General features: G+C 35.9%; 6 protein-coding genes across 8 annotated transcripts in view; 2 read left to right on the top strand and 4 right to left on the bottom strand.

The window, feature by feature from the left end:
- Positions 1-251: 251 nt before the first annotated feature.
- On the bottom strand, positions 252-2,797 carry LOC139991974 (protein phosphatase 1 regulatory subunit 36). Of its 2 annotated transcripts, XM_072012403.1 has the most exons (7): positions 2,658-2,797; positions 2,140-2,270; positions 1,875-2,007; positions 1,292-1,799; positions 995-1,195; positions 692-930; positions 252-612 (listed from the first exon to the last, which is right to left on the bottom strand). In XM_072012403.1, exons 2-7 carry the CDS (start codon positions 2,193-2,195, stop codon positions 406-408), a joined length of 1,344 nt encoding a protein of 447 aa, XP_071868504.1. In that variant the 5' UTR covers positions 2,196-2,270; positions 2,658-2,797; the 3' UTR covers positions 252-405. The 2 variants fall into 2 exon arrangements, with proteins under 2 accessions (XP_071868504.1, XP_071868506.1); XM_072012405.1 differs by lacking the exon at positions 995-1,195.
- On the bottom strand, positions 2,597-3,597 carry Mrpl9 (mitochondrial ribosomal protein L9). The gene is made up of 2 exons (XM_072012415.1): positions 3,467-3,597; positions 2,597-3,383 (listed from the first exon to the last, which is right to left on the bottom strand). Exons 1-2 carry the CDS (start codon positions 3,551-3,553, stop codon positions 2,661-2,663), a joined length of 810 nt encoding a protein of 269 aa, XP_071868516.1. The 5' UTR covers positions 3,554-3,597; the 3' UTR covers positions 2,597-2,660.
- A 329-nt stretch (positions 3,598-3,926) lies between these two features.
- On the top strand, positions 3,927-5,411 carry Hspbap1 (HSPB1 associated protein 1). Of its 2 annotated transcripts, none has more exons than XM_072012412.1 (4): positions 3,927-4,068; positions 4,261-4,547; positions 4,625-4,991; positions 5,077-5,411. In XM_072012412.1, exons 1-4 carry the CDS (start codon positions 4,060-4,062, stop codon positions 5,407-5,409), a joined length of 996 nt encoding a protein of 331 aa, XP_071868513.1. In that variant the 5' UTR covers positions 3,927-4,059; the 3' UTR covers positions 5,410-5,411. The 2 variants fall into 2 exon arrangements, with proteins under 2 accessions (XP_071868513.1, XP_071868512.1); XM_072012411.1 differs by having other exon boundaries at positions 3,966-4,172.
- Positions 5,412-5,570: 159 nt separating this feature from the next.
- Positions 5,571-6,620, top strand: Arl2 (ADP ribosylation factor-like 2). The gene is made up of 2 exons (XM_072012422.1): positions 5,571-5,753; positions 5,974-6,620. Exons 1-2 carry the CDS (start codon positions 5,689-5,691, stop codon positions 6,461-6,463), a joined length of 555 nt encoding a protein of 184 aa, XP_071868523.1. The 5' UTR covers positions 5,571-5,688; the 3' UTR covers positions 6,464-6,620.
- On the bottom strand, positions 6,538-10,927 carry LOC139992320 (uncharacterized). The gene is made up of 6 exons (XM_072013057.1): positions 10,811-10,927; positions 8,708-8,944; positions 8,186-8,608; positions 7,490-7,997; positions 6,941-7,354; positions 6,538-6,880 (listed from the first exon to the last, which is right to left on the bottom strand). The coding sequence occupies exons 1-6, from the start codon at positions 10,925-10,927 to the stop codon at positions 6,636-6,638; spliced, it is 1,944 nt and encodes a 647-aa protein (XP_071869158.1). The 3' UTR covers positions 6,538-6,635.
- Positions 10,928-12,689: 1,762 nt separating this feature from the next.
- Ser (protein serrate) overlaps positions 12,690-26,457 on the bottom strand; it is a 54,839-nt gene continuing 41,071 nt past the window's right edge. The window contains exons 4-6 of the mRNA XM_072012382.1: positions 16,379-16,997; positions 15,099-15,739; positions 12,690-14,650 (exon numbers count right to left, since the gene is read on the bottom strand). Coding sequence (XP_071868483.1) covers positions 12,933-14,650; positions 15,099-15,739; positions 16,379-16,997 — 2,978 coding nt within the window. The 3' untranslated portion in view covers positions 12,690-12,932. The remainder of the gene's footprint in view (positions 14,651-15,098; positions 15,740-16,378; positions 16,998-26,457) is intronic.

Raw genomic sequence — 26,457 nt, 5'->3', positions numbered from 1 at the left:
GTAATTACACGAAAAATAAAACAGTCTTGAAATAGTAATCAACATTGATTTGTGTTCTATTTATTTTACTTTAGTTCAACAAACATACTCAACAAAAATTTGTTATTTGTTATTATTTATTGTGTCATAACGAAATATTTGTATATATTTGTTTATCTTTTAATTTGTATTTGTATATATTATATATATCATATGTTTAATTCAAATAATACAAATTTCAAAATTTTATTTATTTAAAAATATAACTAACATAAACTAAGAATTTGTAACATTTATATTTGCTCACATAATAGCATAGAAGAAGTTTATAAACTTTCAATTAAAAGAGAATGTTATTCAAATTACGATAATTTTTATTATGATACAAATATGCTTATAATTTCTAATTTATTTTCAAAAAAATAATTAATCTATCACTGTTGCTATTGAGTATGTATCCGTTTCTTTATATCCTTGCCGTTTAATTTCTCTAATCAACCACTTTTTCCTTGCTTTTTGACGCGCAACTTTGTAGCCTTTTGGTGAAATATTAATTGTTCTCGTTGAAAAGTCTTGTGTTAGGTCAGGTTTGGTTTGAAAAGATGGAAGTCTTTGTACTTTTATAGATATTTGCTATGATATTAAATGTAAAAAATATGACATTAATATTTCATAATAAATGCATGTATTCGGAACATTTTTAAAAACTCACTGTATCTTGCATTGTATCCTTAATACTTTTTCTTTTTTCATGTTTTCTTCTATCAGATAATTGAGTTTTGTCTTGTTCTTCGTTTTTTTCTTCCAGGGGCATTAGTAGGATATCATAATTAGTTCTATTTTCTCCTAAAATTCCTACTTTTATTCCCAGTTTATGTAATTTATCTTCTTCAGCAACAAGTGCATATTTCAAATAAAGAATGCGTTCATCGTTTGAATTGTCCTCTATGCCTGTAAACTATAATGCATTATTTTGTTTCTTTTATAAAGAAATATATAAAAGTATGTAATATACCTAAAGATAGAAGACGATAGTCAGAATCTGAGTATATCAATCCTTGTATTAAGGGTGAATTTCTTAATAATTTTCTTTTTACTTGTATTTTGTGACCTTGTAATACTTGGATATCATTAGGTAACATATCTTGAATGATATGACTTCGTCTTTCTGCTATATTATATGTTTCAGTTCTAAATAATCTGTGCAATTCTATTTCTAGAACAAATATTCTATTTTTTGTTTGAATATAATTATATATTTATTATTTTACAGATAGCTTATGTTTTCTATTTTATTATAGTTTTCACTCACCAATCAAACTGAAATACTTGCGTTCTAAAGCTATCCAGACAATACGATGTGTCATACAGATTAATACCTCAAATATTCGTAAATCCTTTTCTCCTTGAGATTGTGTCACAGATGGAGCTCCTTTTTTTCCACCAGTCATATGATGATATTGTATAACATCATGACAACCTACTATTAAATCAGCATATTCTCTACCTAAGACACAACGAAGAATTTGCATTTCTTCTGCATATCTATATCTATAGCCCTGAGCCAAAGGATTTGGTGCTTTTTTCATAGTAGCTGTACGTTCTTTCATTAATTCTTCCCATGTTATCACATAATATTGAAAATAAAGTATTGCAGCTCTCAAAAAACGATCCACAATTGGTAAATAGAAGAAATTCACAAATTGAGGACTTATGTGACTGATTAATAAATACATTACAAGATTCTTTATATCTTGTAAAATAATAACATTTGGTTCATTTGGAGCTACCTTCCTTAAATAATATTTCCTAAATTTGAGCTAAAAAAGATATAATTTTTGAAATAAAGAAATTACAGATATTGTAATTAAATTCCTTTTCTTTTTATTATTTACCTTATCACGTTGACTTAAGGTTTCATGAAAATTTAAAATCAAGTATGAATGTGGACAATATACCTTTGATACATGATTAGAATCAGATTTTAGTTTAGTCTTTTTGGTATGTTCATCCTCAGTCTTTTGTGTACTAATATTTAAATATAGAAAAAGATAATAAGTAAAATAGTTATTTGTTGTATTTTATTTATGAATAAATTATCTTTTGGGATGTAGTTTATACAAAAATATGAGGTATTTGAATTTCTAAAAACTTTATTACCTTAATAAAAGTAATCCATCAGAAATTTCATCCCATCCAAAATATCTTTCTTCCATTTCTAAATATCAATATAATAAACTAGAATAATACGTTTCATTCATAGTAATGGAATTAGTAAGAAGTCAGGTTAACTAAAAGAGAGATGAAGAGCAAATTAACACTCAATACTATATAAATTAATTATTGATTGCATATACATACATATATATATGTATGTATACGTATTTTATAAATACAAATGTATGATAAAAAGGAAAATTACATCAATAAGGAAGATGTAAATATACATGTATGTATTGTTAGCAAAATGATTATCATCGAAAAAAAATCATTTAATTTTTAATTCAAATTCGTAAGACTTAAAATACACATGTATCTACACATATATATGTACAATGAAATTATTTAATTATAACTGTATTTCACATATTAATAAAATATAGATATAACAAATTAATTAATTTTTTCGAACGAAATATTTTATTTATTACAATATTTATAATACAATTATTATTTACTTTTTATTTTTCTACACTTTCTTTATCAGCCAAAGGATGTTTTGGGAGGGAATTTAATATTGATTGATCTTCTGGGAAAATTGCTATGCTTGGTAGTAAGTAATATGGTACATTATATTCAATCTTTTTTTCTGAGTTAGAAGTGTAATGATGTACTTTACATCTGACTTTAACTTCCTCAATATTATTAATTTTGACAATAACATAAAATTCTTTATTTTCAATGGATAAATCAGGTCCAGATATAGTCTTCTCTGGAAGAGTTATAGCGTATTCAGGTACAATGTATCCTTCATTACGAAAAGCTACTTTCACATGCCATTTTTCTATAGTCCATGGATTGTCCATGGACATTGTTACTGGTAAATAACATTGAGATAATGTGCTTATTGTATTTTCTACAAATTGAGAGCTATATTTAGATGATCTTTTCTTGACATCTATATCTTCGATTATATATTTTTTAAGATTTTCAGGAGTTGCATATACAGCCAATTTTGGTAATATCAGACTTTCATAAGCTTTTTGAGAAGATACTGATACCTTCTCACCTTTTTCACCAATGTTTTTTACACTCTCTAACAAAACTAAATCAATCTTTTTTTGTTTCCTTTGAGATGAATGCTCTACGAGTTCATAAATGAAATGTTTATGTGTTAACCGTGGTTGCCTCTCATTTTTTTTATGAAGTGGTGCTGGAAATCTCCTTTTTAAGATATATGTGTTCTAAAATAGAAAGCAATAAATTTTTCACCTTTAAACACTTAGTCTTGTATTAATTTTCTGCAAAATAGATAACAAAATATTACCCGGTTTTGTTGCACTAATATATTATTCTGACGAGAAAGAAATGTTGATTTTAAATAATTCAAGCACAGTTGCGTATACTTTAACATATTTACTTATTTGTTAGGTACAACTAAAAAACATGCCATATAAGTTGATATTTAATTTTAAACTACCGTGACGTTTCTGTTAGGTTAGAATACGTCATGAAATAATGTCTTGTTAACTGATCACGGATCGGAATTTGAGTAGTTAGCAACGCACTATTGTATGTGCACATAACCTGTAATCATTGAAGCTAACCAAAGTCTTTAACTTTTGTAAACAACTTCAAATTTATTATCTACAAAAGCTCCTTTGATCTTATTAATGATATGTATCCTTATTTATAAAAACTTGCATAAAAACATAGATATAGGATATTTTTAACAACTTAAAAAATAAAGTTCAATTTAAGTTTTAAAATGGAACAGTTTGTAACCTGATCAAATTTTATATTTAAAAAAGAATAAATAATTTTCAATGATGGATAAATTAAAGTCACCATCGGATAAGGTTTTATATCAAGCTATTATGGAAATGAAAGAGCCAGTAGTATTTCAACATATGTTACAAAATGAAAAAGGTGAATATTGTTGGAAATTATTAGAATGGAATTTATCTGAACTCGCTGAAAAATTCGGCGATATTAAATTACCGTTTCGACTTGGTTATAATGCTAGATCTATGGTAAATTATTATTTTAATTAATCTTTTCCTTTTATTTATGTTTGGACATTTTTGTGACAAGCTTTAAAAACTATTTTACATATTTCAGACTCCACAATGGGAAATAAATTGTTCAATAGTTTCAATCACACTATCATACTTTATTCAAAATATGAACCTCCACGAAGATCATGGACAGTGGTATTACTTTGATTATAAGTATATGCAAGAGTGGTTTAAAGATAAACCAGAAATAATAAATTCAATAAATTGGAAAAGGTTTGATATTGATAAAACTGGCGATGATTCTACTCTTTGGATTGGAAGCAAAGGAGCTCATACAAATTGCCATCAGGATTCTTATGGTTGTAATTTAGTTGCTCAAATTCATGGAAGGTCAGTTATATGTATGAAAATAAAAACAAAAATTTTAATATAAAAGTAAGACTGTTTGTGTTCATATTATTTTTTAGGAAACAATGGTTATTGTTTCCTCCAAGTTCAAGTAATTTTCTCCAGCCAACAAGAATTCCTTATGAAGAATCTACAATATATAGTAAATACAACTTTTTCTGTCCTACTAAAGAAGATGAAATTAATATATTAAAGATACAAGACACAGCAAGATTAGTAACATTAGAACCAGGAGATGTATTATTTGTTCCTCCTGGTTGGTGGCACTATGTTGAGTCACTGGAATTAACTGTTAGTGTCAATATATGGCTACCCATAATAACAGATAATCTATCAAGAATGAAAGAAGCTATTGTTAAATTAATAGTGACCAGAATTGGGAAAGATGTTAATAATGTACCTACTGACACTGATTGCATAGATTTGGTAATGTATAATGAACGTTACATATCTTTAGTTTATATTGATATTAATTATAAATATTTAAGATTAAAATCAAATTATTTAACAGCTCAACATTGCTATTGGAGAATGTAAAACTATGACAAATGTAGAATCACCTTCTGGAAAGATAAAACGTAATATATGGACTGCTAAGGATTTAGTAAAACAATATCCAATTTACGTAAAGCTGCTTCATGAACTTAGTCATACAGAACTAAAAGAATTTCTGATAATGAAGAGGGAGAGATTTCCTGAAGTCTATATTGAAGTGAAAGAAGATTCTAAACCTCATATTGATATCCAAAATACTTATGCTTCTCAAGATTTGACTGAAAAAGTTGTTAATGCACTTTGTCATCCTGATATTGTTAATAAAGTTTCAGAATTACTTTTATCATAATATGTTGTATAATTTATAGTATATATTTTAATAAATTATTTGATATATTCGAGTAAATTATTTGTTAGTATTTAATTTACTATTAATGTTGAATATATAAATGAATATATTGTATATTATCGAATACATTTTATATTTAACAGATACTCATTCGGTATTGGATTTGACTTTGTTGTTTTCGATAGAGGTTAAAGTTGTCACGTTGAATAGCTTTACATTTTCCGGGTACATATTATGTTTATAAAATAACGACCAGTGATATTCCTAATGTAATTAACAATGGGATTGTTAACAGTGCTTAAGAAACTGAAGCAAAAGGAGAAAGAAATGCGTATTTTAATGCTGTACGTATTTTTGCTTTTTTATGTTTCAATATTTTTAGGTTATGGTATTATGTACGTTGACATTATCCACTTTTTAAACAAGATTATGCAACTATATTAATACTTTATTATATATTTCTGTTTCTTTCTTTTTATAATTTAATAATTGTAGTTTTTCATGTATATTTTAAATCTTTGTTTTTGTACACCTTCTTTGTACACTTTCTTTATATATTTACAGAGGTTTAGATAATGCTGGTAAAACAACAGTTTTAAAGAGACTTAATGGAGAACCAATTGATACAATATCACCAACTCTTGGTTTTAATATTAAAACTTTGGAACATCGTGGATACAAACTAAATATATGGGATGTGGGTGGACAAAAATCATTACGGTCTTATTGGAGAAATTATTTTGAGTCTACAGATGGTCTTGTGTGGGTAATTGACAGTGCAGATAGAAGAAGATTGGAGGATTGTAAAACAGAATTATATAAACTTTTACAAGAGGAGAGATTAGAAGGTGCAAGTTTATTAATATTTGCGAATAAACAAGATTTGCCTGGAGCACTGTCTGCAGTTGATATTGCAGAAATTTTGGAATTACCTAATATTAAAACCCATCATTGGCAAATATTCAAATGTTCAGCGGTTACAGCAGAAAATCTTGTGGAAGGAATAAATTGGATTGTCGATGATATTTCTGCTAGAATATTTTACATAGATTGATATTAAGAAATGCATTAAATTTTAAAATCTATATCGCTACTATTACAATTCTTTGTAATTTTTTGTATTGTAACATTTATTTCCTATTCATTAAATAGCATAAATGTAATATAATTATATTTTATTTAAATTAATAAAGTTAGAGTATTGTAATAAACTGTAATATTCATTTTCATAGTCCATATTTGTTTTTAGTTTTTGTTTTTTCCTCTTTTTTCATATTTGCGCCTTTGATTTTCCTTTTTTTAGTAGGTTTTTCCAGTGGAAGTTTTGTATTTGGAAAATGTTTCATGTAAACAGATTTTAATAATCCTTGATCGACGGTATGCCTTACACCAGCAAATGCATGCATTAGTTCATTTACCAAAGATTGAGATAACTTCAGTTGGAATTTTTCTACCAGTTCTACAAATTTCCCTGTAACATTAATTTTATTTCAATAGAAGCGACTACTGTATCATTTTTACTTTTCTATACCTCTTGAGATGGGATCATCAGAAAGTGATAACACAAAGTGACCAAAATTCCTGCGATGTCGTTTCTTTTTTGGTTTCATGGCCTCATAGTTTGCTCTTCTCAAAAATATTGCTTGTACATCTGGACCTTCGACTTTGTAATTACTAAGTATTCCTTCTAACTTAATATCGAGCCATGGTCTATTATTTCGAATTGTTTGAAGCTCCGGTAATATGTTTTTGTTCGCCCAAATATTCGTAAGATCCAGAATACGTAGTGAACTTTCGGGCGATTTTTCGGGGGTAACTGCTTTAACGAGATTAAATGCACCTTCAGCTTTTATAGGGTTGTTACCTAAGTATAATTCCTCGAGTTCTTTATTCCTCGATAATCCTTTCGCTATGATTTCTATATCTTCATCGTAAAATCGATTTCCTGAATGTAGTTGAAATATAATATTGATATTAGACATTAAATTGGTTTCTGAATATCGAGATTCACTGTTCTGATCTAGTAAAGGATTAAGAAATTTCTATATTAAAAGAAAAGTCTTTATGATTTCTATATTACCATTCAGATGTAACTTTTTCAACGGCGAAGAACGTATTAATAATCGACGAAGATATGGAACACATTCTTTCCCTAAAGCGTTCCAAGATAAATCAAGATCGATTAAAATTTCATTGTTATCGAATCCTTTGATCAGTTTCTTCCAAGTTTCCACGGTGTACAAAGAATTCCATGACAATTCTAAATGCTGTATTGTCTGCGAACAGGAGAGCAATCTTTGCAAAGCCTCCGAGCAAGATTCATCGAAATTATTGTCATTGATTAAAAGAGTTTCGATGGTTTCGTTATTGCACATTGCCTGTGTAATATAGTCCAAACCTTCTTTACGAATATTACAATCCGAGAGATCTAATGTCTTCAGTGTTACATTCTCCAAAATTCCATCGTGAAATTTCGCGGCACCTTTTGGACCAATTTTGCATCCTGATAATACCAACGTGTGTATCATGTTGTTTTTCAGTAGCAATTCATTCAAATGATAACAGGCATCCTCTGATAACCAATTACCCTACGAAACAATTATTTCGGGCAAAAATATTAACATTCTTTTTCCTTTTTTCCAATTTTAATTAATTTTCGTTAAAAACAATTGTCGATCGAAATGATTCTAATAATTAAGAAATTGCTTTTAATCATATTAACGTTATTAACTGATATTTGTTAATCTATATCAAAGGTTATGGATATTTATCTTACTGTAAGATTGATTGTATGAACGAAAGGATTTTTCATCAAGGCTTCGCAAAGAGGTCGGATGGCGCGGCAATCGATTCCGTAATATTGCAAATTGATTTTCTCAGATAGCAACATATCTTCCAAGGCCTGTATAGGTCTGATGCGAGATGCCTTTACCAAATCGAAAAATTTCAGCACGCCATCATCTGGATAAGACTCGATTTTACGTTCGTGAATGGTCCAGAACTCGGGTACCAAGCCAGGATCGTCAGGAATCGGAAACACCGTGTACAGATTTTGCAATTTCAGTTGGGAATCGCTGATATCTATATCTTTGAGGCAAGGATGGATTGAACTTTCTGCGGACGATTCGGCAGAAATGATGGATTCCCCGTTTTCCGGAGTGATCAGAGTTTCTTCTGACAGACCTCTCTCCCTTTTTACCTACATATTCAACGCCAATACTCCTTATATTTTTTTTTTGTGTATGAGAATGATCTTCTTTTTATCGAGTTACGATTACCAAAATGGAATTACACCAACCATTTCTCGTAGCTTCTCTTTTTCCAGTTGGATCTCGGCTGCTTTCTTTTCGATCGTGGACTCCTGAAATTGTGTCAGCAAGTCTACAGAAATGTCACCCTCTTCTAGTTCTTTCTCATCCTCTTCTTCTTCCTCCTTCATTTCCTCTTTCTCTTCATCGTCCAGAAATTCCCATTCGTTCCCGTAATAGTTCAAATAATTCGATATTCCGGTAACATTTTCGAAATTTATATTTTCCTGAAACGTAAGTTTCTCTTGGCAAATGAAATTCGAAGGTGGTAAGAAACATGTAGAATTACTGGAAACACTTCGAGAGGTTCCATTTCCTTTGTCTTGTTTCAGTTGAACCTTTTAATTTGACTTCTTTTTGCTTTATTTTACTGATAGATTGATAAGAGACTAACTTCAAATTTTGATAACGTGAAGTTATCACGCGCAGACAATAAAATCGAATCCCTTCATTAAACAGATTACTTGTTACACAAAAGAATTTATCAGTACTAACTAGTAATTTATGGTCTGTAAAATTTCGAAATAAATTAATATTAGTTCAACTGTGCAAGAGGATGCAGATCGGATAAAATGATTCATCACAATTTTATTCATTTATTTATGTTCTATCTATATTATATTTATCCACATTTTATTTATTTATCTATGTTTTATCTATATTATATTTATTCATATTCTATTTATTTATTTATTTATTTATCTCATCTGTGATGACGTTCATTCTCCTTGATCAGGTGGAATTTCTCGCGTCAGGTGTCAGATATTCGCTCGCGGAGTGTTTACGTTAACTGTCTTGAACCGTAAATGGCATTCATAGCTGTTAAAACGCGTCATATTTCTCCCAATGGTATTACAGAGCCGATCTGTAACCTTGGTTCTTGCGCTTTCTCAAGGTATCTCATTTACACAGTGACGGCGATCTTGGACTTGGTGGTTCACACGAGCCTTATTCGACTAAGCAACCAGGCTGACTCATTTACTGGGTATTCGTCAAGTGGTTCTTCTGGGCCATTGTATTGTAATTTTGGCAGATCGTTCATTCAGCAGTCACGCGGTTGTATACGCGGCTCGTGTACCGTGGTCAAGATCGCCACGATGGTCACCGATCCTCGTCTCGGCGTCTCACGAAATTGCCTACACGAGGCCTTTTGTTAATCTCAGACGCGCTTTCGATGATAATGAACACTGTATTATCCTCAATGAAACGATCTATTGAAATCCGTGGCCGGTTTGCCAGTAACGAGATCTGGATCCAACGACCACGTTTGTTCTCCTTGTTGTTCTTGTAGTTTACAGTAAGTGCCCAGGATGGCTCAAAAAATGATGCTCGACACGAGAAATATTTTATTTGTAGAAGCGAGGACATAGAAATGAGACGAGAAGTTTAATATACTGTTTGATGAAACCTTGTATCGTTTTGTCTGTACTGCATAATACTATTAAAACAAGCGTCTCCAAGTTGGACCTTTGCTTTTCATATAGAAATTTTACAAGTAAGCAGACTGTTGATTAATAAAAAGTGTAAACCAAAAAGTAAAGTGTATACAGAAAGAAAATATACCGACGAAAGAATATATAAATAAAAATAGCAAGGAAAGTTGTAAGGATTCCAAACTTTCTCTTTCAATTTTGTCCTCGTAGTTCCTGAGTCTATGTTACGATTATAACTTTCTCGATCAAATTTACTACTTTATGGTTCGTACGAAACCTTCATTTATGCTTAAGAACCATCTAATCATATAATGTATGTCCCATCCAATTAGAAATAAATTCGATGGAACAGAAGAAAAAAACATCGAGTCTCTCCCTATTCGTCACGATTATACAAAGCGTAAAGTACACGAAGAAAGTCTTTTCTACGCCTTCAAGGAAACTTTCTTCTCTTTGTTCTTTAATGCGATCAAATGAGTCGAAACCAAACACGTTGTTCTGTCCCGTTCTGCCTCTCGTCTTGTTAGCTTGTGGCGGTTGCTCCCGGAAGGCACGTCTACCTACGATTCTGCGTTCCCGGTGATTTGAATGCAACTTGCGCGGACATCGACTCTCACCACGTGAGAGAATTCGTTCGGCCAGTTGTGTTCGGGTATATACAATAAACCAGTGAAAACCAGGCGGTGTTGTAAGGGTTGTACTTTTTATTGAAACTTGTTCATCATCATCATCATCGTCATCACCATCATCATCGTTGTTTGTCATAGTCGTAGTCATCGTCATCGTCGTTGTCACTACCTTAGACGAAAAAAAAAAAAAAAGAAATGATTGCGGGACCGGAAGGAGCTTAACTTTATTTACACGCACTCATTCATGCTTCCTTCGCGCTTATCTGACACAAGACTGATCACAACGCGTGGATTATCCATTAGCTATCTAGATTAGGGACCAAGGACATTAGTTCTGTTAATTGGAAACAGAGAGAAGAAAATTTACGAGATCGTTTTTCCGACCGATCGTACTATAAGCAGAATTTCGATTTAGGGGGAACTATTGTCCGTGATCTCTCAACAATTAATACAAGGCAATAAAATAAAAAATAATATAATATAATATAATATAATATAATATAATATAATATAATATAATATAATATAATATAATATAATATAATATAATATAATATAATATAATATAATATATATATATATTTATATATATATATTTTTTCATCGCTTTTATATATTTTGTATAATAATATAGCTTTCTTTATAAAATAAACTATCTGTTATAAAAATTTCTCCCGCTACAACTTACGTACGCCTAATACGAATTTATGCGATCTCTTCGTCGATAAAAGTCTAGTAATACGCGCGTTTCGCGCGCCCGTTGTTGATCGTTCGTCGTCATACGCTTGGAACGATACTAAGAGAGAGAGAGAAAAACAAAATAAAATTGCACATCTAACAGGGGAAGATAGGAGGGCATAGGTAAGGGAGATCCAAAAGAGGGACAAGAAAGTATAAGTATGGATCTATGTACGTGGGTCTATTTACATCATACATCGCTCGGATCATGCGATCGTGGCTGTGCTATGTCGCTTCTCGTCGATCGATCGATCGCTTTCGTCGATCGCAAAAGTTTTCCGCACTCCCTCCATACAGAAAAAGATACATCGTTTTATTAATTCGCTCAATTGTACTTTCATGAATATTATTGATCAAATAATCAATTTTCATTTAATTAAAGTAATACCGTGTTGAAAATTTAGATGAAATTCTAAGAAGACCAATGTTAGGATTGAAAGCAAAATTGACGGCAGAAGTAAATTTGAATTAATTAATCGATAAATTTAATTAACAAGTAAGCTTGGATTGTGGTTCGAAACATCGATTGACTTGTAATTTTTCCAAGAGGGTGTCACGGAACTGGTTAAATCTTACGCACGATATTCTCTCTCGCACTCTTTCTCTCGTTCGCTCTATGAGTATCACAATAATATCGTCCGATGGAACGTCCGAAGCCTGCGTTGACGCAGTTTAATTTGCCTACGTGCTATAGCTCTACGAAACCTACGGTGGCTGCTCGCCGTCACTTGGCTATGTTCTTGACTTCGGATCGCGTGTGAATGCCTACGATTGTAACGCGGATACACGTCGATAGTTACACCTTAAGGCTGGCCATTGGGACGACGGCGTTCAGAGGTGATATAGGCTTAGCAAAATTAATAAGTACGGGCTATGTACATATGTACAACGATAAAACAACTCGGCGTTGCTGATATATAATTGTAGACTGTCGATTATTGTCGTGGAATAGCGAGGGGTCCATTGCAGGAAGATAGAGAACGATGCTTCTTTCGCAAAAAATGTTTAAAGTTCCGTCTAAAAATCATCTCTTATCTATAATCAGCAGAATATTATTAAAAAGGAAATACAATCTCTTTCTCTAGCCTCCTACGTCGTTTTATATTTCCCAGGAAGAAAAAATAATCTATAACGTAACATGTTTCTCGAAATCCTGATTTTAAAATACAATACACAATTTCATTTCCTAAAAGTGATTAATGATTCATGCTTTTAATAAGAGGCAATAATCATGCGATTCATCCTCAAGTCTGTTTGTTAAAATTACCCTCATTACAGTTCGATAATCATTTCTCACTTCATTTCTTCATACAACGTCCTTTACAACCGCTTTTTTCATCTTTGTTTCTGTCATCTAAAGATAGATGAGTTTTCCTTAGAAGTGGATATCTTCGAACATTTGCGACTCTATCATATTACACGTGAACTGTGAGTACTTGATGGGGTGCTGAAGTCTGGCTGGTGCCCGGTTGCTGATGAGAAGAATACGTCGGCTCTTGCAGTCTGGGTTTGCTATATGGTTTATGGGGTCCTTCCTCGTACGTGAAACTGGCAGTATTATTTCTAGCTTCTGCGCTGGGAGGTTTATAAAGCGGTGGCAAGCGATGTCTACTGTCTTCAGAGACCATCTCCAAGCTTTCCTCTGTCGTACCCAAAGCACCCAGCGAAGTTCCAGACAGAGGTCTCACCACAGAGACTCTTGGTTCTCCTTGGTCCTGGTCTTTTAAAGGATTTGCGTATCTTCTCAAATTTTCTTCGTTCTGAAGATTGTTCGACTTCTCATCCAAATCGCTACGATGTCGATGCAATGAAGTCTCGCTGCTAGTTGTTGCAGTTAAACTCGATCTCTGTCTAACCATTCTAAGATACCACAATCCACCAAATAGTGCCAGGACCAGAACAGTCGCCAGGGCTCCGCCAAGAACGGCCACGTAGCTTCCGGCGCTGCTGGAGTTCGCGGAACTCGGTTCACTGAGCAAGGCCGTCTCCACTTTGACCTCCAGGACAGAGGCCAGAGCGAGAGGTCTGCCCAGAGGTCTGCTGAGAGCTTCGCCTAGATCTCTAGCCGCATCTGAGGCTGCCTCAGAAAAGATAGTCACTTCTACTGTATCGTTATCTCCAGGTTTAAGATCACACAAAAGAACAATGGATTGTGGCCTTCTTGGGTCAGCCAGGAGCTTCCTCAGCCGTCTACAGAGGATCTCAACGGACGTGCCAGCAGCGAGAGTATCTCTTCTAAGCAAAATAGTGAGTCTAGAGCAGGTTGGACCTGGCGTAGCCTGTCCAGGCCAACAGGAAGGCGGCGCGGGCAGAGCAGGTGGTCCTACTCGTCTTCCGGTTTCCACGGGACGACATTCACCCCAGGCTGGACACGACGGAGCTAGACAACTCTCGCTTGGACTAGGTACACAGACCTCGTGAGCTAGACACGATGTACCATTCAGACAGTTCCCAGGACCACACCAGATATTGCTGCACTGATTCTTCCCGTTTCTACACTCGCAGACGTTGCAGTCATCGTCCCAATTGGCTACGGGACACCCTAGACCGCCCGCGGTACGGATTTCGCAGCGAACTCCTGTCCTTCCTGGCGAACATATGCAGGAATAGCTCGCTATACCGTCTACGCACGTCGATCCGCCCGTGCAGGGATCGCTAGCGCATTCGTTCACATTTATTCGACAGTCCGGACCGGTGAAACCTGGCGCGCATTCGCACCTAAACCAGTTGATTCCATCTACGCATTTGCCACCGTTTAAGCATGGCAGAGGTTGGCAGTCGTCCACGTCTCGACGACAATTTGGCCCTTCGAAACCTTCGCGACAGACGCATCTGTAGTTGCCATCGGCGGTGTTCACGCAGGTCGCTCCATTCTCGCAGGGATTACTCGCGCACGCAGGTGATGCTATGTGACAGGCAGCACCTTCCCATCCTGGAGGACAATGACAAGTGAATCCGTCGCCGCGATCTTGACAGGTTCCACCGTGGCGGCAAGTACCTGGTTCGCAGTGGCCGGCACGAAGGGTGCATGTTTTCCCTTTCCAACCACCTCTGCAGATGCAGGTAAAGTCTGCGACTCCGTCCACGCAAGTGCCATTGTTGCGACAGGGAGCTGTCGTGCACTCGTCCACGTCTGGAAGACAATCGTGTTGGATTTTAGTTGGTAAATCGCTTATTTCTTTAATATTTTTTAATAAATCTATCATTTTGAGTAACATAAATATGAGGTCGAATATTTGGAAAATTCGTAGAATCGTACAGCAATTTCGAAGAAAGATCGACAATTAATGGATCAACACGAATATTAATAATTGTAATCATTAAACTATGAATGTCTATATAAATTTACATTTTTATAGACTGATAACGAAATGGAACTTGAATGATCGTAAACATTATACGCATATCTGTATGTTATGTATAGTTTTTAATTTGTATATATATAATTCATTTTTGATATTTTATACATTGAACTCTTATCAATTCTCGATCATTTTTTCATATTTACATTTGTACTTTATTATAGTATAAAGACATTGTAACTTCGAACGAAGTCAAAAGAATTGAACGTAATCACTCACCTTGGTCACACAGATCTCCAGTCCATCCCTCCCTACAGATGCACTGGAACGAGTTAACCAGATCGACGCATGTTCCACCATTCAAGCAAGGACTTCCTCTGCAGTCGTTGATATTCTCGTGGCAATGCATCCCGGTGTAACCAGCATCGCAAATACACCTTCCGCCAGTGCATTTGCCTCTGCCTCCACAAGGCGTACCTTCGCTACCACAGCCAGATTCTTCATCCATGACGCCAAATTGTGGATTGTGAGCCGCTGGCTCGGAGCAGTTCTTCCCCTGCCATTGTTCGGGACAGTGACAGTAGTAATCCGTTTGCGTGTTGAAGCAGGGTGCGGAATTTCTGCATGGATTCGGACTGCAGTGATCTCTGTCGATCTCGCACTGGAATCCGGTGAAACCGACTGGGCAAACGCATTCGTAAGAGTTTACCAGGTCTCTACATTCTCCGCCGTTTTGACAGGGTTTTGAAGCACATTCGTCGATGTCCACGTCGCAATCCTTGCCCGAATATCCTGCGGTGCAGCTGCAATGGTAGTCGTCGACTAGGTCGATGCACAGTGCCCCATGTTGACATTGTCCGATGCAGTCGTTGATGTTCTTCGTGCAGTTCTTCCCTGTGAAACCACTCCTGCAGCGACATCTGAGATCAGACCAATAGGATTGAGTTAATGATCGAGAAAAATTAGTAATAAACTATAAATGTTAGTATTTTTCTTTTAAAGTTTACTGTTGGAGAGGAGAATTATTTATGTGAATATTTGCGGAGGATTACGCTATTGTGTTGGCTTGCACAGTTGTGCTAATATTATTAGTGAAATTTTGCAAGTTAAATACATTCTGTCGCGTAACAGCAACAGGTTTAGTAATAAGACAAATGAAATTTTACGATAAATTTTATAATTCATAGGGTTCCCTTAGGCGAACAATAATATTGCCCACGTTTCGAACTTCTCAAGAAAAATGTAGTTTGTCGATAAATATGGACAATATATATTGATTCTTTTAGTTGAGAAGTTTGAAATATTAAGAGCAACTATAAGTTGTTTGATTAATCTATCCGACGTAAAATTGTGAAAGTTCGGAAGAAATGAAATTAGTCTAACTCTCGAGCATAAAATGTGAAAACTTCGATATTATCCTAATATTAGATCAGGTATCTAATTCATGCGTTATTAAGTTTGTAACAATTCTAAAGTTATCTGTACTAGAAGCAGAACTTACGTCAACGTTCCAAGTTCTATATAAGAATGAAACAAAGTACAATAAAAATCGTACTCACTTGTAATCACCAGCAAGGTTCACGCAAGTCAGCGAATTTTTGCACGGAGACTCCTTCAGAGCACATTCGTCTACGTCGAACTGACAAAGGATACCTTGCCAGGCTGTTGGACAGTTGCACACGAATTCGTTCTTTCCATCGACGCAAGTGCCTCCATTTTGGCAAGGTTGAGACGCACATTCGTCGATATCCGTGCCGCAGTAAGGCCCGGAGAATCCAGGAGCACATTCACAGTGAGCGCTCTCCCCGAGTTCTCTGCAGGTCGCTCCATTGGCACAAGGATTGGAGGCGCAGGGATTGTCGACTTTTTCGCAGGTTGGTCCTGAGAATCCTTCGGGACAGGTGCACTTGTACTGATCCGGCGCCGTATTTTCACACGTCCCACCGTTTTGACAGGGTTCGTGCGTGCCGCAATAATTGAGATCCTGGTCACAGAGGATACCACCCCAGTTCGTGTCGCAGATACACTGCCAGCTGGAACCGTTGCAGTATCCGTGTTTGCAACCTGGATACGGGGTGCACTGGTCGCAGAGTTCACCGCGCCATCCGTGTCGGCACTTGCACTCGCCGCTCACGTTGCAGTGACCGTGCACGGGGTGGCAACCCTCCTTGCAGACAGCTGAAAAATAGTTTGAGCGATGGTTAGTTCGATATATTATTTAGTTTCCTTTTTTATTACTATCAGAGTACGAATGTTTATGGAAATTTGTATTTTTGTGAATATGACTAACAGAATGGAAATCTAGATAAATATTTGTCTCCCCTCTATATTATATTATATTATAACGAGTGGTTTATTTTGGACGTGCATCTTTGCATCCTTGCATTTTTTATAGATGCATAAAAATTCACAGGTTTAATTATCATAACGGGTGGTGTACATGGTGGTTTCTGTAGCTTAGTCGCCTCTAGTGTGTAGATACCGTCGGAGATAAAAAATGGTCTCACTAAATATCGTAGCCTGCTGATACAGCGAATAGTTGACTGTTCAAATATTTTGACCATCTTTGTGCAATATATATCTCATAGTTTCTATATACATTTTCAGATTCGTTTCAATTCTTGCCAATATAATCACGATGTGTTTCATTATTCCTAAGAAGATTTCGCAATGTTTCACATATCACACATAATGGCACCATAACTATATCAACTCTAATCTACCTCCACTTGTGTGCTGTTTAAAAATCCAACATTCCAGCTTCCCCAATTCCTTTATCAAGCTACTTACAATGAAAAACCGTGTACCTCCTTATTACAATCCACGAACATAGTATCGCGAAGATATTTTATTTTCATCCATCCGTTTCCCCGGTTCTTTCGAACGTCGCATACCGGGATTTCAATAACGTAGAAAAAGAAGAACCACCGGCAGCCATAATTCACGGGACTTTCCAAAGGAATAATCTCGTCGTGACGAACAATAACCGGCGCTCCATAACGCGGTACAAAAGGTATCCGTGAATGAAAGTTAAAACACAAACGATTAATCCGCCCACGGTCACGAAGGCATAAGTGTCGGATTATTTTCCGCGGTCGCGTTCACCCGCCGGATTATACGATCACCGACGTTTCATATATCTCATCTGGGAAGCATCGGCGTGTCCTTCCATCTGATGAAAAGATGGAAGGAGAGAAAAGAGACGAAAGAGTGGAGGAAGAGGACGGATGGCGGGATATAACAGGTACGAGTTCTCCTTCTTACAGGTGGTAAGAATGACGAAATCCAATTTCGTCTACGGTCGAACAGACGTACACTGTATCCGTGGAAACGACAGTTCCGTCGTTCGGACGCTGACGGTGAAACGGAGACGGGAGAAAATGAAACGTGACAGAGATCCGTGGCTGGAGCCGGAGCAACTCAATTAGCCGGGGGGACAGAAAGACGGATGAGAAGTGACAGAGAGAAGGATTATCCTTCTGACCGTGAAACGAAAACTCACGCCGTGGCGACACACGCGTGTGCACACACGTATCCGCACGACTTTTAGCCGACTCTTGCTGACTCTTTACCGTTAACCGTGGCCCCTCGAACCGGAGGAGGAATCGCATGTTACACCGACTCTCCACTACGCTATATATATTCTATGAAGAAATAGCTGAGTGATAATCGCTTCGATGTCGTTTCGATGAATTTGATTCGGCTTCACCAACGATTTTCGAACGGGATGACGAACAGCTATAGAGTAGGCAAATAGCATTTAATATATGGAATCCTATATAAATAGTAATTCCAATCACCATTACTATTAATAGAGATTACTACTAGAGATAATTATTTTATTCGAAGAATTGATAGAGCCGTGAGAGTAGAAATCTCAAATTAATTATCATCTATAATAACATACATTGACGATGATATTTCAGAGTTTATTTATTTTTCACGCAGCAACTGCTACTTAAACGATTCGTATGCGAAACCCTCTGTCAACCGGTGTCTGCTTAAATCTAGGACATCTTACGCTTACATGCGGCTAACAGCTATTTTTCAACCTTAACCACAGGGTACACCAATCACGACGTGCAGCTGCATATTTTAACCTGTTCAAGATAGGTATATGTGTGCATACATTCGCACGTACGGGAGAACGTATATAAACGAAGGACTCACACTGGCTCGCAGAATCTTTAATGATTAATGGCCGAGCTTTCTCGTTCTCGCGCGGACAACGAACGTTTACGTATATTTATGCGACTGCAGCGTGACGTTCGTGGCCCGTCAGATCCACGTAATGATCCATCCGGCCGTTTTCTTGCATCCACTGAGCGCCGATCGATTCCGTGCTATCCGGCTTCCAATTGTTGCGTGGAAGATGGGAACGCGAAGATTTCCCTCGCGGGCAACTCGCGCCTGGTCAATTACGGCGTAGAGATCAAGGGAAGAAGCGAGTGTGCTCGATCTACGGTGGTTAGATGAACTCACCGTGGAGCCCTCTTTTTCTTCATCAGCGACGCAACAGGTGCGCGAGGGTTGAAAGAGAAAGAAGATCGCGCTCTCGTGACCGACGATTCGCGCTTCGTTTAGGCAAGTCGATTACTGGGGATATGCCTGGGAGTTCGATCGACTGCAATACGGTATGGTGTGCTAATTGCGCTAATCTGGCCGTGAAATCGAGCAAATCGAGTAAATCTATCATGATGAATGCGCCACGACTTCGTCTGGTTTGTTTCGGATCGAATGTTTTTCGTGGATCAGTTTTATGGAAGAATACATGGCTAGTTAAGGTAACTTTGATTAGCGGAAGTTTTCTAACGATTGTGACGATTCTTCATACTTCAGTTAATAGTAATAGTTTAGTAGAGATTCTACATATATGTAAATCCCTAAATTTTTTATTTAGAGATTTAGACGATATTTGATCATTACGAGTAATGTAAAGATTTAGTCCTATGAGTTTAGATGAGTTTTTTTTTATAAGAAGGAAGTTGCATAATTTGTATAAATGACGAAAAAACAGTGATAAAACACGTTCACTAGCAGTCACAGAATGCGTCAGAATGAATCAGTGTCACATATCGCACCTTAACTTTAAAACTGACACGATCCAAAGGTATTAGTTTTTCAACAACTGCAAACATATTTATCATTCTCAATTTATACAGAACTTTCTTGTAGCGAGTTTTCATTTTCAATCGATATAGATTTTTCTGGTGTTTTTTGAATTTTGTTTCTTTTTTGTCGTATCAAGTTGTGACGATTTCGTGACAATTAAATTAAATAAAATCTAAAAAAGATGCTTGTGTACAATATATCGTACAAAAAGTAACAAACTACACGTACTTTACTGTTGTAACAACGCGTATCATATTGCGTAAAAGGCTTAAAATTTGCGCACGGTCTGTAATGGTCGGATTTCTTGGATGAAGAGCGGCAGGAAACGTGTTAATTGAACGCAAGTCGTGAAATTTTGACGAATTTGGCAAGTTGGTCGTGCGAAAAGCAATTAACAGAGCTTTCACCGTGGCTATTTCGTCGAAGTAAACCGTTTCGCATGTAGGATCCTCGACATTAACAACGCTTCGCGTACAGTACCGTTCTCTCGTTGTTCAGGCTCTATAAATCTACCCGGGAACGTCTACAGTTACACGTCTGTGGAATTTTTTGCTAATCCGCCGGCAGTAGGCGAATTAACCCGCGCAATTCATCTTCGTACACCGTGGTTTCTTTATTTTCGTATTCCCCCGATCTGGTGAACGGAACAGATGCGCGAAGAATCGGATTACAGGTGAAGGTTCACGACTTTCACGCGCAACCGCTTCAACCGTTTTACCTTTGCCACCAACGACCGATAATTTTTCCATAAAATGACCAACATTTAGTTTATCTTGCGCTATTAGCCACGATACTGTACAATTCATCATCCGCTAAATAACACAAAGACTGTGCATAAAAGCGCACTCTCATGTGTACATTTCACCCACCAGCTACTTTTACTATAAATTTACATATCGGTTAATTTTCCTATAAATTAAACTTTCTACGCGAAACATCCTCTGTTTCAACTAAACTTTCCAATTCCTAACGATGGAGTAGATGACGTAATAAATAATATCGATATTCTTTGACTTGATTAAACTTTGTGTCTCAAAGCAATTAACGAAGTCAAGAGTTCGTGATTAACGCAGCATTTAATTTCACGGCGATTCTGCGTTATATTAAACGCGGTCTTCCTTTCAACGCTTCCTTCTAACGCTTCTGATCCTCGTAAAAGAGCAATATGGAAGGATTTTACGATCGTGGTGAAAAGGGGTCAAATGCAAACGAACGTTCGCACTACGAGCCTAGAAATACGCTGTACTCTCGACAAGGAACGGTGTGTTGCATGATGCGGTCGGTGCATAGAGCTCGTGTGAAGACGATGCACGAGTGAAATTCTCGTATTGACCTTTCACAGCGCGACAAAAATGCCGGAGCCAGTTCTCTACCTCTCCATCTCTCTCTTTCCTCTCATCTCTCGTAAACGACCGACCGGCTCGTCGTCTCACGAGTACACGATTTCCACCGATAGTCCCTAATTGGGATCGTTTGTCCTTTCCTTTTTCCCTTGCGTTCGACGAAAGTGGAACGTGTCTAATTGTGATACCGATAATATGATCCTCCTGCATCGTTAAACCGTCGCCGCAATAATTCCGTGTCAAGGGGATGCGACCCGGTTCGTTCCACCGCAGAGATAACGGAATTTCTCTTTTTATAGACTGCTATTATTTTTGATAGACTCGATATAGATTACTGTTATTTTTATTACATATCTATCGTGAACTTGTTTACGAATTTAGCAATTTGCTTCATGAAATATTTGTGTTTCTTTATAAATTATTTTTCATTTTCATAAATTCGCTGTAGATTATTATTATTTTTACGTGGATTATTGCGTGGAATTATTTAAATGAATTTCACGATCAGTACTTAAAATATTTATCCTTTGATCTTCTTTCTTAGCGATTTTAATGAACGTTTTCTGTTTTTAGAAGCCTGTAGCTACAGAAGTACGTTTGTAAGTTAAACTAGTTGGAAAAATTGTATCACAGCTGTAAAAAAATGTGTATGATTACGTGAGTGGTTTGCCTCGCACTGTAGAGTTTTAAGGAGGCCGAGAAGATCAAAGTGTCTCTTCATAAATTATTGTAATTAAATTTTTTATAGATTCGAGTTCTATCGCTTTCGATACGTCGTAAAATTCTGTCTCCTCGCAAAGCTCAGCATATGCGTTCTTATATCAATTCTTATGTTAACTTGGAAATTTCTGTCATGACTATGGAAAGTCGTGTTTAATCACGTGAATCTTTTATTGTGCACTTTGAAGTTAACGAAGTCAAATGACCATAATCTCATCGATAAAAGGAGCATTAAAACAGACGTTAAGCAAACGAGAAGATCTTAAAGTTCACAGTGTCAAGGGAAACCGGCTGCGTCTTCGAGGCAGCCACTGTTTTCTGTTAAAGTTGAACGAGCAATTTAAGAGATTCTTTGAATTCGACGAGCATCTTGTCACAGTTCCTATTGCCCTCGAGCACCGCAAGTCCGAACAGTTCGGTTTCACACGATATCACAGCGGTTGCTAATTACTATACCGCAGAAAAGTCTAATAGTGCTTCGTCCTACTTTCTCTGGCTCGTTTTCAACTGTTCCAGCACATTTAAGCCTTTCAAAAAATCCTGCGAGCCTTTTGTTATCTACGTTGGATAGATAATCGGTCTTAATGGATACATAATTAACGAACGATTATACTTGGCATTTGCATATGAAACGAAAGATAAAAAATGGAAGATATATGACGATTCTTGAACGACGCTTAGATAAACATCGTTAATGATATATTCATGCAAAAAGGAATAAATAGACTTATTAAAATTCTTTATCGAAGGACAATCGGAAATTAAAAAAGCCTTTATAAATAGTTACTAGTAGAGTTACTCTCATTTTTTACATTCTGAATATATAAAAATACTATTTTTCTGCGGTCTAATTCTCTATGATCGGAATTTTTTTCGCTATTATGAAGATCACAGCTGTTCGCTGTTTCACACGTTTTTCTAAGAACTTAAAACTCACAATATTGTCGTAAACAGATCGATTCGTATTAGAACAATTATACAATAACAAAATATAGAAATAATATGGAGATATACAAAAGACTTAAAATAACGCGAGCAAAGTAAAATGAAATAAAATATAAATTAAAAAATATAATATCTAATTATAAATCATATATTCTTACAAAGGATTAAATAGTATCTACATTTTTAACTTTACGAATATGAAACACGTATTTCCAATTATTAAGCGACACACAAGAAATTAATTTCTAATCATAAATCATGTATTCTTACAGAGAACGAATAAAGATTAAACAGTCTGAACGTTTTTAACTTTACGAATATGAAACACACTTTTCTAAGTATCAAGTGACACACAAAGTTCAATTTTTATCATTTCGTTTTCCTATGATACGAAATATGAATCCCTTTCAGCGACCATTAGGGGACCATACTTTCTCGAACAATGCTACGAGATTCGAGGATGATTTAAGCGTTTACATAGCTGGTGCCTTTCGAAAACGATGTTCTCGAGGGGGGGGGGGGGATAAAATGTACCACGCGTTGGATAAACAGCACACACGGGGAGGCGGAAGTAACGATTAAGCAGCGAAGAAAGAGCTGGCGTATTAGCCCAGGCAGCATTGTGCTAGGGGATCTGGCGTGATGCTGCTCTCTACCTTTATACGATCGTACGACATGCGTCTAACGTCCGCCCATTAAGGCACGCTTCGAGATAATTCGTGTGTTTAGCTGTGCCGCGTGTTTGCATCTTTGCCTATCAGACACTCGCGAGACTCGCGCTTTCCGTCTCGATAAAAGCTACACGTGGAACGAGCTCCTCGCATCTAACAGTTCGATGCTTATCTTTTTAGCCATTGAACTCTAGCGAAGATCTCTCCACATTTTCCAAACTTTTATTCAATCTCTTATCAATTTTGAATCTTTCCTTTTTCTCCAAGTTCGAAAAGGAGACAATTTCTCTATCGTCGAAAGTGGGAAATTAGAGAGGTAATATTGATTCATATCTGCGTCAAATCTACTGTTCGAAACTTTTTTCTTTTTTCTGCTAGAATACTCGATTAGAATAATGTTAACTCTGGAAATCAAACGATTATCCCTGGTGGAATTATAGTTACAAGATAGGTCTTACTTCTGAATGATTTACGTAACATATCTTTGGTATATTTTTTGCAATATTTCGGAAGTTACAACAACAATGAAATATCTGGTGGAGAGCTTTTTATTATAATGTAATATCGATTCTCTTGATTAGTGGCTAATATGAACATTTAAATTCTACTAGCAACTCCACCTTAGCAAAAATCCTATTAATAAATAATTTACAAATGACTATTCATTACTTGTAATAGACGTATAAGTACGCCACTTCGATAAATGAACGCTAAACAAAGAAAAATAAATTATTCTGAAAACGATCGAAAACAGATCGGAGCTCGCTGTAATTAAACGGCCTTTTCTATCACCGTTAAAACAATGTACCTTCGTAACCTCAGTCATTAAATTACGAACGATTTTCAATTACCGGAAGCATTAAAACCAGACAAAGGAGGAGAACGTGTTGATCGTAGTCGAACGGAACGACACACGATCGAGGGGATGGAGGAGAAACAAAAAAGTAGATTACTATTTTATAAAAATCAGAGCCATAGCAAAAAGCTGGCATGAAACGACGGAGTAACACGCTTTTGTCGTCGCTAAGATCTCGTTACGTATGCAACGAAGCGTAAGGTCTTTGCCAGGATATTGGCGGTTAAACGATTCCACCAGCCTTTTTTTGTTCGCCGCGTCTGGCTGAGGGAATAATTAATCGATCCTCGAAGCGTGAAACCTCGCGTCTCGAGTAGTCGCGCGACTCGCGCTCTGCTCCGCTCGCTTTTCTCACGGACGGCTGCCGCTACAACCAAAAAAAACCGCGTTTATATTAGGCACCTAATGATTCGAGAATCAATTAAATTATTTTCCATTTGTTCGAAATTGTAAAGGAAATTTTAATCGAATATTTTACAAGTAATTTTTAATTCTCTCCCTCTGATGGTATAATAAAATTAGGAAGAATTTAAAATGAGCGATTTAAGAATTAATTATTTCTTATTATTTCGTCAAAATTTCTTCCATTTTTAGTAGCAGAAATTAGATACATAGGTGGAATTTTTTAGGAGACATGAATATTATAATTATGGAAATATACAGAGGACGTGTAATATTGAAAAATATGCGGACCGTCCAAAATAAAATATTCGTTATGAAATTTATAATTTTTATATGTATTTTAAAATTGTTTATGTGCGTTCATAAAGATATGATTTTACATGAAAATCCAATTTAATGGCAATATTTAAGATATGAAATTTCCGATATATTATATTTGCTTGAGTCTCTCTTAGGTTAACCGTGAAACGGTTAAGGTCGATCAACTTGGTCGACGAATCAAAACTTCTCTAAAGCAAATACAGTTAAAGCGAATCACCATAAATCGATAAATTCGAATTCTGAGCGGAGAAATATACATAAATTCTTCTTTTCCTTGGCTTTTCACGATGAAAACGTGCGTTCGATTAGCAAAGACGATGGGATAAAATAGTGGCGACTTTAGATCCTAATTCACGATAATAATTATTCCTAACGGGTAAGATGGTATATACGTAAGAACGATTCTTTAAGTCGAATACAACCGTTTAATCGGAGATACCGATGCGACTCGAAGCTAAGTAACTTTTCCGTGCTTCCTCGAGGTACATTTGATTAATTAGACACGTAGCTTCGCCGCCTCTTTGCAATAAATATAACCGAGAAACTGACCGTTTCTGTGTACAGTGTATTCGGAACCGAAAAACAATTACGTTTCTCTCTGGCTATAAATGCCTATCCAGCAATCCATGAAACCGATCGTATGTATGTTTCCCAGCGTGCTTGTCAAGCCGTGTCAAACCGCGAAGGGGAAAGCGAAAATCTTCTGGACATTCGCTCTCTGCATAAAATAATCGTATATGGATATTTATGTACGTGCATCTTGAAATGTCTACTCTAAAACAGCTACGAACGCTAATGTCGAAGTGAATTAACGTCGGTCCCACTTTTTTAAATTTTGCGTTACGAGCATTTGAAATCAGGAAGAAGAAGCTAATATTAGCAGAGTATTCAGAATTAAATTTCTAAGAATCTAAAGTGTGAATTCTTCGTCCTAAATACAAAGCGGATATACTAGTTCCAGGTGATAACAAAGGGCTGATATATAGTAGATATTGATAAAGCCTTTAGAATTAAATTTATGCGAGTTTAAAATGCTACGAATAATATTCCTAGCTGCAAACGCAAAGTGATATGATATTAGCTTCCTTTTCTCAAATTTCGGTATTTTGATCTTTCGAAATTTGGAATAGGAGGAATATTGTAATGTTCAATGGACATGACAAATGTCTCAACGTTAAGTTTGAGATACTTTCTTTTAGAAGCAACGATAAGCTTTTTTTTAATGCAATCAGACTCGCAATGTTAATATGTTGAAATGAAATGTGAGA

Source organism: Bombus fervidus, chromosome 11 (genome assembly GCF_041682495.2).
Source record: "Bombus fervidus isolate BK054 chromosome 11, iyBomFerv1, whole genome shotgun sequence".
NCBI lineage: Eukaryota > Metazoa > Arthropoda > Insecta > Hymenoptera > Apidae > Bombus > Bombus fervidus.
Note: the sequence above shows the minus strand (reverse complement) of the source record. Positions and strands in the feature narration are given on the sequence as shown.